At 34.3% G+C, this 14,687-nt stretch overlaps 1 protein-coding gene across 1 annotated transcript in view; it reads left to right on the top strand.

The window, feature by feature from the left end:
• The window catches only part of LOC149799829 (uncharacterized), an 87,422-nt gene that overhangs the window by 11,864 nt on the left and 60,871 nt on the right, over positions 1 to 14,687 (top strand). Inside the window, exon 2 of the mRNA XM_089957134.1 lies at positions 5,815 to 5,939. Within this exon, the coding sequence (XP_089813260.1) occupies positions 5,815 to 5,939 (125 nt within the window). The remainder of the gene's footprint in view (positions 1 to 5,814; positions 5,940 to 14,687) is intronic.

Below are 14,687 nucleotides of genomic sequence, written 5' to 3'. Positions count from 1 at the left end.
TATATTTGATACATTGAACAGTGTTGTCTTAACGAGAACCAAACTGTTAACGTGCAGATTGCCATGAATTAGTAAAGATCTATTAACGTCAATGGTTCTAAAACACTTGAACAATTAGTGTTAAGGAAATTGCTGAATCCAAATCTAAAGAACTTGGCGAAACAGCTGTTGAAAAAATAATTTAAAAGCATCAATGCCCAAATTAACACCAGGAATAATAAAAGCAATAAATGAACTATCAATAGATACGGAATGCTAAGGTAAAACTGGACTTAAGGTTGCATCAAAATAATAATAATAATAAATCATCGGCGTGATACATCTTATTGTCCTAGAAATCATTCATTATACAGTGAAATAAATTCACAAGAGTGCTTGGAAAATTTAAGCATTAACTAAATGGAAAATTACATTTCATCTCCATTGTATTAAGGTAAAAAAAATCTATTCTATTGAAATAATACAGCTAAAAATAAAAAATGAAAATTATATTATCTGAAAAAGGCAGGAGATCCGCTGTACGGTTTTTTCCAGGCATGCTGCAAAATAATATCTTGCTCATAACTTATATTAGAATTTATTGTTTATGTAACACAAATCCCCATGAATGTATAATTTTACTGAGGAAAATCATTAATTAGTTGCTTATAAATTTTTAAAAGAATTAGTTTTTGCCTATATGATACTAAAAGATACCTACCGGACGATTGTATGAAACATTAGCTGATGGGTATGATACCATTAAGAAATAAATATAATGAAAGTAAACAAATGATCTGACCAAGGATAATGTGAGATTGTAAAACTGAACATCTTTTATGTTTATGGCTATTAAACTGAGTTACTTGTTTATCTACCAGAAAATTATCACGATGTTATCCCCAAAGTCATTTTCACATATATTTGGAATAACACATACAAAAACATTTGAAAGTGTTAGTGTTGAAAAATTATATAACACCATATTTTGAAATAACAAAGAACATTGCAAATAACGTAAATCTTGTTAGCATGTTTAAAAATTACAAAAATATAATATTTTGAAAGTAAAACTAAATTATACAATAAAAATGTGCAAGATTAGTTATGTTTAAAAAGGAATTGTGCTGGAATCATTATGGCAACTACTTGCAGACAATACTTGTTGCCGACAACATACACGGGCAAAACATATATTTGCACTAAGAAAAGTGTTTAGATGAAGAACAAGACGTTTTGAGAAAAAAAATATTATGATTACGGAAACCAGATAAATTGCAATTTGAAGAAGGAATATAATTCTATAATAAAGATGTTAAGTATTATCTTAAAGGGAAAGGAATACTTTTCTACCTTTCTAGAGAATAATTAATATTTTACAAAACTTTATTAATAATTATGACAATATGAATCATTCATCTATATATGTGACACCAGTTGAAGCAATAAAGGAGGACAACATATAAAGTAAGGATTAATTTGTTTGTACCTGACAGTGGATAATTTTGGAACCCCTATATCAGATTGTAATCAATCAAGTAAGAAAGCCATTACCAGGACCCTGTAAACAGTAACTAAATGGACTGTAACCAAAGCAAAATCATGCAACCTATTTATGTTTTTCAAACATGATTATAAAACGCTCTAAAACAGAAAACAAGAACACGTTTGTTTCTTGATACGAACATCATTAACCAATATAAAATCCTAGAACCCCCATAGAAAAACAAAACCAATATTTCCAGAAATACCTGAGCAAATAGGAAACCTGTAATACCATATCTAACTGCAAATAAAAGCTAATACCAACATCCTGAAAACAATAATAGGAAGACCCACCAGACAAAGCTCAGAAATGGAAACAATAAAATGAATGCAACTCACACAACACCAACTTGTGAAGCATAATTTTAAAACATTATACAATATATAGATATTTCCTGGCTGATTGCACGAATGAAGTGTCCAGTGATAACATATATAATATTGACTGGCACGTGTTTATATCAGCATATGAAGCTGAACAGAGAGAAATTCATAACAACTTGTGCAAAGATAATGGGCTAACTTGTGTTATTATAGCGAAAGTTTTACTTAACTTACATATTCATTTCACTAGAACATATGAAAGTTCTACTGGATATTTCGCCAATTAGGCCCCGCACCTTTAATGCAGAATGCTGATACAAAAGATAGTCTTCATTAACCATATTCGAATTTAGATTTAAATTATTGATAATTAACAAAACACGTGATCGGTTAACATTTCAACGACTAATTTCAATTTAATGCACAACTTAGTCTTAAATCTATCAAAACTACCAGGAAAAGAAAATTAATAATATTAAGAATTTTAAGTAGGCTTTATTAGCCTTGTTGTAACCAGCGAAATGAAAGCGGAATAAAATATTAAGATTTTATTTTGATACACTAACTTTTGCAAATATCAGATTTCCAATTTCTCCAACTGGTATTGATAAATGTGATATAGTAAATAATTAAATTTTCACCACTGGTTTTGGCTGGCATGATCCAATATATTGACCATGAATATTGAAGAAAAGGCCCAGAAGGAATATTACTGACTTGTTATTAATATCTGACAATACAATAAAACTATTATGTGTTAATTAAAATATGTGTAAATTAGACGATGGCGATAGAAGTCCTAAGCATAAAGTAGTCAATGGTGATTGTTATGTATATTTGAATTATTTAATTGTTTGTTTGTTAGTTTTAACATTTTTTATTCCATTATTGTGGATTGACCACACTCGGGCATCTGTTTTGCGTCGTAGCTAGATTTATTATTGATGTATTGAGAACGAATAACTATTCCTGCCATAACACTAGAGAGGTCAAAGTGTTTTATGCTGTGACGCTGACTACGGCATACGTCATCGCTCTCTATTTTGGATTTCATTGGGATTAGAACTCAGTTTCATCAGGACTTTTTATCACTAGGACTTCTATTTTCAAGTTTTTGATTATCCTTGGATTCTTTCTGGATTTGCTTCGTAAGACCATAAGTTCTTTTTCACAGTGTTACCTTGTTAGTATAGGGAGATAAATTATTTTTGTTAAATTTTACAAACCTTGTTAGCTTCACTCTTTTTTTGTTGCGTTTTGTAAGAAACTAAACATAGCAAAGGAAATTGGGTGCTGGTATTTGGGATATATTAATTTTTCATAAAATATTTCAGAAATCTTTTTTTCGGAATTTAAATTTCCTTAATTTTTGAAATTTTGTTGAATCTCAAATATTATTTTACATATTAGAAATCTTTAGTGAAAGCAGCAACCTTTTTTTTACAATGTCATCAAAAATGGAAATCTTTCTTTTAAATCCTATGCATAAACAATTACATTCGATTTATCTAATCTTTATTCGGATCATTCTATTCTTCAGGATTTATGACAGATCTTTTGGAATTATTTTAGATTTAATTCAGAATACTGCAAGTTCATCTTAAATTTTCATTTTATATCTTTGGTAATAATATTATCAGTTAAGTTTTACAAAATATTTTGGTAGTAGCTTTTTCTGTTATTCAGTTTGTGATATCAGAGTCGTGACATAAATTGAAAGTTCGTCCGAGATAAGAATTTTGAGAAGTGTTTCGGAGAAATTAACATTTGCGTTTAAAAATTTAAATTAATTTTCTTTTGTAATTATTTTGTCTCTGGTATTTGGATTTGACATCGAGAAGCCAACAAGCTCTTACAATCTCATCTAGGTAACTAGTTTTGTTTCTGACACAAACCAAAAATTGTAAGAATGTGACGGCTTACAACGAATGGATTAAATTTTTAAAAAAAATCAGCTTTAAAATAAAGGATGTAATTCAAAAATAGAAGGACAAAAGAGAGAAATAAATGCAAATTAATAAAGGAGAGAGAAAATGCGAATTCAAATTAATACCGAAGAAAAAGAAAGAGAAATTCAAATTAGGAAAGGGAAAGTGAAATGATGCAAATGCAAATAAGAAAGGAAAACGAGAGATGCAAATGGAAATGCAAATGTTCATTTATTTCTAAGTATTGACTCAGCTGGAGATAAGGTTGTGGTTGATCTACTTGCAGCTGACAAGCCTTGTTCGTATAAAATAGTTGATTCTCTTGACACTGAAATTCCTGATTTATACCCTGCTTGTACAGTTATTGGAACTCAGGCCACACAAAAATAATGGTGAAAATGAAGATGATCAGGAAATTAATTATTTGACTGACATTTCTTTACCAGTCTTTAGATAGATCACCTTTGGTCTAGGTATTGATCAATCAAAAAGTATTGATCATATTGATCCACTTTTTGCTACTCATTCTCTCAATTCTAATCGGAGTGGCAAACAAGAATTACTTATCGTCAAAAAGGAAAAGATCCTGAGATCTCGTGTTTCTTGCAAAGCAAAGGGGAATGAGCAGAACTGAAGAAACAGACTAGGATATGTGTGTCTACAGTTTCGCTTATAGCCATCTGAAATGAACATGAGATCTCAGGGTTTTGTTCCTGTTCGATATGAGTGATTGTCTTTTGTGGCTGAGAGAATGAGTATTAATAAAAAGAGGATCAATGTAATCAATACCTCATGCAATGTCTTACGAATGTATCATCTAAAGGAACAATGACCTGATCAAGCATCATTATCATGAACTCGTTTTGCCATTGCAATGGTAACTCCTAAGGCAGAGAATAACTCAAGGATTTCAGTCTCAACATGATCAACTGTTTGACACAAACAAAAGTCAAAAGTGGATTAACCAAAACATCATCTCCGGCTAGAACGTTGCCTAGCAATAAATGAACACCCTCAATGGATAAAGAAACAACTATTCCCACTGTCACGATTTACGAGACTACGTCCGATGTAAATTCATTTGTAGATTTATAGATGTGAAAGAGTAAATCAAGGAATAAGAAGAGAGGAATATACATGTTGAGTTTCTGATACTAAGGATAATAGCATAAAAGAGATTTAAGCCCTCCTTGACATTAGTAGTGTCAGACGTGGGATCCGAAGAGCTAAAAACGGTTCATTTTGATGGACTATGGGAAAATGTAACCAAGAACAGTAGAGACACTGTTGATTCCTGCTTTAACAAAATGGAGCTGAAACATTTAACACTAAAACCTCCTAACGTTTATGGAGACATGAACAATTACTTTGAAAGATCTCTTTCTTTTAGTACATTATTTTTGGCGAATTTTATTTTCTTCAAAAGACTGGATGAGCTGAGACGAAACCTTCTCCTGGTGAGCCCGGTCTGTGTCCTTTGCATTATTTTTGTACCTGACGTAATAAATATTTTTCCGACTTCATATATTTGACTTTAAAATACCAAATGTCAAGTATTTCTGTTATTTCGGGATCTTTTGAATCTTCAAAAATAGCTTGGGTTTCGGTTACTGTGACACCTGTCAATGAACAAAAGTATTTATAACACATTGGCACAAAAGCTGGACAACTGAAAGTTTCAAGCGCATATATTTGTTATAAATATATAGAAATGATTCAATAAACAAATTCCCTTTAGGTGCAGCATTTCTTTACCCCTCGGAAGTGGTGAAATATATAATGCACAACTAATATATAATAGTATATACACTGCTTAGAGGAAGAGGCAATATGATGCTTTCCTTGTTTCATATTATTAAGAAGTCTAGGCAATGGAGAAACGTGCCAATTTATCATATCAAATAAGCATTAACATTAGCAGCAGGTAATGAGCATTAGCCAATCTATTAATTTTATATCGTTACGTTTGTGTATAATTAATTACTAAATTATCTTTATTTGAATTCATGTGGGAGTGACATATTATGTATCTTTGCAGATACCCAGACCGGAAAGGGTGAAGACAAAATGAGAATGAGAAGACGGATAGTGATAGCATTTGTAATTTTATTAGGTGCAACTGTCCTTCTTAGCCTATATCGACTCTTTCCTCAGCATGATACAGTGAGTTCCCAAAATGCACTATTTTGTAATAGTTTATGTGTATGCCATGATTCCTTTAGTGTCCTAGGTATCATGGAAAATAAGAGGAGAATAAAATGTCCAAAATTTAAGTATGAAATATGTAATAGCATCCCGACGATTGCACTGTGTTACTCTCGATTGTTGAAATGATGTTTGTGCGGACCACTTGATAAGGTATGGAAATGAAATTATTATTACTACATTATAATTGATACATAATAAGTTAAACATAATAAGCTACTTCAATTGTACATCATGGTAAAATAAATACATATTTGCAAGATAAATGTAATTTTTATTACCATATACCCAATTAGTGACTGTGACTGTTTAATTTTATCTATGTTTATATAACTAATAGTGTATAATTAAAAAGAGGCGAAACAAGGAGCGTTTGTTTTAAAAATTTGATTATTTTTGAAGCCACGTATACTGTACGATTCTGACAATGTAAAGTTAAGGGAGAAACAAATGAACATATAATGAAGTCGTAACGTAGTATTTATTGGACAAAGACAGTGATCGAACGTAACAGAAGGATTTAACTGAACTGCGATATGCCCTCTCTGATTGGGACAGTGAACTTAACTCTAACTAGGCTCCAGGTATTCAGTCTGTGCTGTGAAGTCGAGCATGAAAACTTTAATGTCAAGCGGAACGAGTATCGATTAAAGTGCAAGGATTCGTTTATTTTGTTCTTATTTTCTTTGTTTGGCCTATGGCAGTCCCAATGACAAATGCCTATCCGAGAGTTTATAAACATGGCTAATGCAGTTCGAATTTGTGTAAGAGGAAACAATGCGTTCAGGTTTCTGATTGCAAAAAGAGGATAAAGTTTCCATCTTATGAACGATAATTCACTCCAAAGCGTTGGGGGTGGGAGCTGCTAAATGTAGCAGAAATTCTAACTGCCTTTAAATAAACAGGGATGATGAAGGCTGCAAAACCTTGATAATAGTCGGTTCTTATTGATTTCAATAGGAAACAGAATAGTGTCTTCAACGGTACCTTATACTCTTAATGGGAAATGTAATGTAAATGGAAGATGCCTCACCCATTACGAGAGAGATATATAGAATGTTCACAATAATGCAGGTAAAATACCTGGATATTTATATTCCAGACAGTGTCCTGATATGACAACTGAAATTAGAATTCAGCATTACGGTATTTGAACACAACCATAGTCCTACAAAATATATTCCGATATCATACAAGGGCTACGACGATTTCGGATCCATAAGGGACACAATTTGTATTCTACCGTGTGGAATTTAGAGTGAGAACGCTGTACACGGGGTTAATACAGCACGAAGATGTTTTCAATGCGACCAAACTGGTCACAATCTCAAGTGAATGCAAATCACAACAATATCAACATCCACTGCAATAAATGCGTTAAAACTAGGTTCAAGTTGTCCAATATGGAAGAGAGGAAAGAAATATTACATATGAAGAAACAATAGATGTATTATTGCTAGATGTAATTACAAAAGATCTGTAAAACTGAGAACAAGAAAACGATTCCTCCTTAAAAGGCCTTACAACTCAAAATAAAAATTGAGGTGTATTTTTCGAAACAACACAATATCTATCTCTACTACTGACTGAAGACTGAACCCAATTTAAAACGCCAAATAAATAGGGCGTCAACAACAAAGATTCAGATCTGAATTTCTATGAAGCTCAACAAATTTGACAACATTTATATCTGATTATTTCTAAGCAAACTAGATGAAGAAATAGGGGAGAGATAATAAGATAACAAGGTGGAGCAGAGAGAGAGAGAGAGAGAGAGAGAGAGAGAGGATGGGACGTGTAGGACGTCCGGATAAAGTAAACACTGGTAACAGCAACTAGTAGGGAAATAAACAACAAGAGAAAGATAAAAAAACACTAAACAGAGAAGAAAGCTATTCAAACAGAAGGTAAGAAATTCTAACTACCCTTAAAGCGATAGGGATGAATCGTATCAAAAACATGAAACCAAACAAAATTCACTACCCCATTGCCAGATAGGAAACATAGACAAAATATTAGTTTTTGGATGACAAGAAAATATACATAAAAGGACTCATCAATATATGAGAAAGAAACCACGCAGCAAAGAGGCAAATAGAATTTAAAATAACAAACCCACAATAAATTCACAAATGGACACAATAAGGACACAAGCATATCCATGGAGTAAACGTAAGAACAAAGATAGAATTATAGAAGGAAGATATGAATATGATCAAAACATATATGCAACACAAAGCATAGATCCTGAAATACTACAAGATGACGGTGATAGTATGAATTTCACAAAGTGAAAAACTGAACAAATAGAGGAAAAAATGTAAAACTTTCATTATACAAAATGAATAAAACAAACAATAATACGGCTAAACAAAGGCTGTCACCAAGATTTGATGTTATATCAAAAAATGTTTATTCCAGTCAGAACTCATTTATCTATCAGAGAATGAATACTATTGCATATCAAGATAAAGGGGAAAGGAACAAATTAATTTAGACTACACAATTGTTGACTACAGCTTTGAACGGTTGAAGATGGCGCTATCGCTTAACCAGCTTGAAACAACTGTTCCGTATTTTGTGCCGTTTTCATCATATATGTGCTTGTTGCCTGTCTTCGTCTACGCTGTTGTTTTCATCATGTATTGTCTATTCAGTTCGTATGTGTTTCTTCATCTATTTGTTTTGGAAACGAGAAAAATTATACTTTTTCTCAGCTGTCTTGCTCCACTGCTACAGCTTCCTTTGTTGTTGAACAAACCGCCATCACGTGATACTCGCCAGTCAACTCGTCTATGCTATCATGGACCCTCATTAATTGCTTTAAATGACCACTCCTTGGCTCTCCACACTACATTGTGCTCTAGACTAAACGAACTGGGACTACATTCACCATTACTTAAATGTAAACAGAAGCGAAAACAGAAACGTTGTTTCAAAGATGGCCGGTTTAGAACAGGAAGAAGAATTCCAGTTATCTCCCTTATCCCCTTTCCGGCTCAACAATTTAAAAATTCGACCGTTAGTTAAGATAACTTAATTAAAATCTCTATTAAATCGTCAACCTTTGTGTCAACTATCCAAGAGATACCTCTGCGTATTGCATTATTCAATGCCCAATCAGTAGGACCACCGGAAAAACGCACAGAAATAGTTAATTATATCAACGACCAGAATATCGACGTCTCTTTCCCGACAGAAACATGCCTAAAAACAGCAGGCGATGAGCCCAAGTGCGCGGATCTAACACCCACTGGTTACTCCATCAATTCGTTCAACCACCACTCTCGCGGTGGTGGTATTGCTGTCATCACAAAGAAATCCATGATCAAACGTCTTAACCACACTACAACATTTAATTTCGACCACACATCCTTTAAACTAGTCCAAACCATATTAACACTGGAGCAAAGGTCAGTCCATTGTTTCTGCCTATACCGCCCTCCTCCTAGTAGAAAAAACAAGTTGACTGAATCTCTCTTTTTGGAGCAGTTTCTGAATCTCCTGGAGTATGGAAATTCGATAGGTGGCAACCTGTATTATTCTTAGAGATTTCAACTCTCACTTTGACTGTTCCAGAAATCCAAACACATCAAAACTCCTAGATTCCATTAACGTTTTCAATCACAAACAGTCAGTTAGCCAATCCACCCATAAACATGGATACATTTTAGACTGGATTCTTCATAGACCTAATGATAACATTCTACGGTCCTCCCTATTATCCCACAAACTTGCATCAGATCACCTCTGCATTATATGTCATCTTGACGTAACAGTCCCTAACTCTCTACCTTTATCTGCTACTAAGAGAAACCTCTGTATGATAAATAGAACCAAACTAATGCATGACATCCAAGCAAACCCAACAACTTGCTTACCTCCTACAGCAGAACAACTTGTTGTTGTTGTGGGGTTTAACGCCATTTTTCAGCACACGATAGGCTATGCATGGCGGCCAGTATTAATGGTGGAGGAAGAACCCGGGAAAACCCCGGGAAGAACCACCGACCCACGAGAAGCTACTGGCATGCTTTCTCACATATCCACATTTGCCGAATCCTGGACTCGAACCCACGCAGACAGAGGTGAGATGGCAGTGATCCGTAACGGAGAACGCTTTAGACCACTCGGCCACTCGGGGCCCCGCAGAACAACTCGATAACTGCCTGCGTTCATTGCTCGACAAACATGCCCCAGCTACCAAGTGTCAATTTAAAAGTGTTTTCCATGGTATAGCAGTGTTAGGTACTTGTTTCGCACTGCTAAAAAAGAGACCGCCGTAAAGCTGAGAGGCTTTGTCTTTCCAATAGACTCACTATTCATAAGCAAATCTATAAAGCCGCTAAGACGAATGTTACAAATATAGTCCATGCTGCGAAATATGCCCACCACATTACTAAGATAATAGAAAGTTCCAGCTGCAGGGAGCTCTTTGAGATTACTAACAAGCTAATGTCAAGGAACAAATCTACACCTTCTCGTTAGTCGACCTTCCGGACATGTTTGCAAATTTCTTCCGTGACAAAGTACAAACCATTAGAGATAAGCTTGACACCACAATTTCAATTGCCTCGTCGTCACCATACAGTTGGGATACAGAATTTGAGCGACAATCATTAGCAACATCTGAACCTGTCTCTATGGATTTAGTACGTACAATCCTGATGAAGAGTGCACCAAAGTCATGTGAACTTGATCCAATTCCAATATCACAGCTGCTTGAGTGCTTAGATCCAGTATTGCCTTCACTAACTGATGTTATTAATACCTCTCTCTCATCCGGGGAATTCATATCATTCTACAAAACTGCCATTGTAAAGCCTCTGCTGAAGAAACCAACACAAGACCATAACGATTTAAAGAACTACCGCCCAGATCCTAATCTCCCATTCATATAAAAGATCTTAGAAAAGGTTGTTCTATCCCAGCTTGTATCTCATCTAACTTCAAACAGTCTTTTTGGCAATGTACAATCTGCATACCGCCCTTGCCACAGTACTGAAACTACTCTTCTAGAAGTAGTAAATAACATTATCTCTGCTTTGGATAACTGAAACATAACAGTCGTCACCCTCCTTGATTTGTACGCAGCATTTGACACAATAGACCATGATATACTACTTCACCGTCTCCATAATGTATTCATAATACAGCCTTTTTGTGGTTAAAGTCCTACTTGGTCAACAGGACACAAAATGTATCTGCAGTTGGAATACACTCCAGCCCAGTTAATCAATGTTGTGGTGTTCCACAGGGGTCTGTTCTTGGACCTGTTATCTTCATTCTGTACACTCAGTCGCTCTCAAGTGTCATAGATCATCATCCGCTGTCTCAACAATTGTACGCTGATGACACCCAAATATACAAATTAAGCCACCCAAATGAAGTTAATGCTACCATCCAAGGTGTAGAGAGGTGCATTTCTAATGTGAAATCATGGATGACATGTAACAAGCTGCAGATGAATGATGATAAAAAGGAGGCCATTCTGATCATAACACAAAGACTTTCTCATTCACATCCTTTACCTCAAGCAATAAATATCAGCAACACCAACATTAAACTCACAGTCAGTTCGAAACCTAGGTGCTACTTTGGACAGTAATCTCACATTGCACCAACATGTCATGAACGTATGCAAGGCTGCATATCTTGAGCTGAGACGCATCAGCTCCATTCGCAAATATATTTCAGTTGATGCCACTAAAACACTTGTATGTTCATTAGTACTTTCAAGACTGGACTATTGTAACTCAATTCTGTCTGGTTCATCTCAATATCTACTCCAGAAACTTCAAGAAGTTCAAAATACAGCTGCTCTTATCATACTTAGAGTACCACGATCAGAGCACACCTCCCCGCTGCTCTGTACCCTACGATGGCTCTCCATTAGATCCAGAATCAAACACAAAATTTGTTCTCTGTGCTACGTTTCACTGACGGACTCCAGTCCAACAAACCTATCCGACCTCACCCATATATGCAAACCAGTAAGAGACTTACGCTCCTCTTCTGACAATCGTATACTAATTATTCCCACTATGAAAACGAAGCCATATGGACAATGTTCTTTTGCATCCCAGGGCGCAGCAACGTGGAATGAATTGCCCATTGAATTTAAACACAAAGACACAGTGATCCCATTGAAGGGTGCTCTTAAAATTCACTTATTTCGACTGCAAGAACAAACTTAAAGACCTAATAAGGTTTCCTACCTTAAATAATTTCAGCATTTTTTTATGTTTTCTAATTTCATTTGTTTGTTTATTGTAACCGTATCATTATATATGTTTTTTGTGTTATAGGAGTTGTCTAATGTTCTAAAGCGCTTAAAGCTTCTAAAGATTAGGCGCTATACAAAGTCCTCATTATTATTATTATTATTATTATTATTAAATACTGACTTTAAAATTTAGGCAAAACATTGCCAAATGGAATTAAAAAATAATTGGTACAAATTATAAACAAAATGTCAGCCCTGTCGGGAAAAAAGATGAAAAATGCTGTTCAATACTCTATCAATAAAGTGTACATTAGTAGCTTGACTGATTAATAAAAGTTTTTTAATATAATTGAACAAAATGACATGAAAAATGTTTTTAAAATGTTGGTTTAGGAAGAGAGTATCGTAATTGGTTTAAAATACTAAATGATAATAATGATGACCAAACTTAGATTATTTTTTTTGTAAATTAATGACTGAGCGTGCGGTACGCTACCAAGTTCAAAGGTCGCTGGGCGTGTTTATTGCGCATGAATGCTGCCATTTCATATATGTTTGACTACGCTTGTTTATTCACTTAAGAATCCAACAGAATGGCAATACGTTTCTTGGTGTGTGGTCTTTTTATTATTCAGTCTTAGGTAGAAAAAATATAAATGAGTATATAATGAAAAGGTTAATGTATTTGTATAAAACAATATGAAATTTATATGTGTATTCATCTATTTATATATGTTTATATGTATATATTTACAACTTAAATTGAGGTGCTAAGCTCGACTTAACTGCTGAGAATATGGGTCTAGGGCATATCATTCCTATTCGGGGGATGGTGAGCATGGTAGGGCATATCATTCCTATTCGGGGGATGGTGAGCATGGTAGAGCCCAACGGCAACCCTCACATGCTGGAAAGTTTCAACCACAAAGAAAAAGAACCCAAGAAATATGCAAAAATAGCATTCTTACAAACCAGAAGACAAAACTTGCATTCTAACGTAGGTTTAACACAGATTGGTAACACTGTTATAAACAGATAAAAAACAAGAAGGTTATGTACCTTAAGAAAGAGGTGGGGATGATGAGCCGCCAACGTATCACGATGCTACGCGACACATAAGAGCCTCAGAAAACAAGGACAAAACGAATAATTATGAATGACACAGCTAGAAATCGGGGGTGGGGTGGTGAGACAAATAGGAAAGTTCTAGCAAGTACAAGTCAGCAACACACATTGTACAAATAAACGCTACAAGAAGCAGCCTTTTTTCTCCGTACAATACAAAAAATAATTAACATTGCCAGTAAAAAACGTTCCATGGTAAGGACACAAATATGTGTGCTTTGTTATGTAATGAACGTGTTGGCTGGAACCTTCCACAGTCATGTGGCGCTCATTGCGAATAACAAACGGAAAATAAATAATCCAGACAGCTATATGAGGTTACATTGTGATGTCTTCATATATATATATATATATATATATATATATATATATATATATATATATATATATATATATATATATATATATATATATATATATATAGATATATATATATATATATATATATATATATATATATATATATATATATATATATATATATATATATATATATATATATATATATATATATTCTAAATGGGGTTTCATTTGGTAAATATTACAGAGCAAATACTTGTCTATGAGTTTATTTTCAGATCATCATTACTTGGAGGTAAGCATGATTACAGATGCTCACTTCAAGGTCTTGCTTTTACATATAAATTAAGAATGATCTGGAAGCAAGTTTACGAATTTAATGGCGAAATGATCGTCATCCAGTTTCTGTAGTTATATCTTAGTTTTCTATATAATTTGTTTTTACTTCAGAATTATTCATTCCTATCTTAACATCTGGAGTAAAATGAGTCGCATTGTTGTGTTCAGTTTTTTGTGAGAATTGATTTATTTTAATTATGTACTGGAATTACAAAGTGTTCATTAATACTTCTTGGACTATATCAGTATTTTGGGATTACTGTGAATTTATTCTAGGACATATTGGATTATATAAATGTGTGTGTGTGTGTGTGTGTGTGTGTGTGTGTGTGTGTATGTGTGTGTGTGCGTGTGATTTGGGTTTTTAACGTTGCTTTAACAATTTTGCAGTCAGATGTCTGCAGTGTGGCAGTTTATAGTGATATCAAGCGCTGGGCCATCATGCCGCAGTCACATTATCCTGACACCAGGCCGACAAGTCCTAACGCAAACCGCATAATGCTGAGCGCCAAGCGAGGCAGCTGATAGTACAATTTTATAAGTCTTTGGTATGACTCAACCGGGTTCAAACCCGCGACCTCCCGCTCCCGAATCAGACAAGCTCAAAGCCATATTCCAGGCTAAAATATCGGCATTCATTTGGATCACCACTGGAAGTCATACGAAAGTTTATACTTTTGGACTTGTGATAAAAAATACTGAACTTTTGGGGATTT

This window comes from Sinohyriopsis cumingii, chromosome 5 (assembly GCF_028554795.1).
Source record: "Sinohyriopsis cumingii isolate HCF-2022 chromosome 5, ASM2855479v2, whole genome shotgun sequence".
Lineage (NCBI taxonomy): Eukaryota > Metazoa > Mollusca > Bivalvia > Unionida > Unionidae > Sinohyriopsis > Sinohyriopsis cumingii.
The sequence above is the reverse complement of the archived record's forward strand: the minus strand, read 5'-3'. Positions and strand labels throughout refer to the sequence as shown.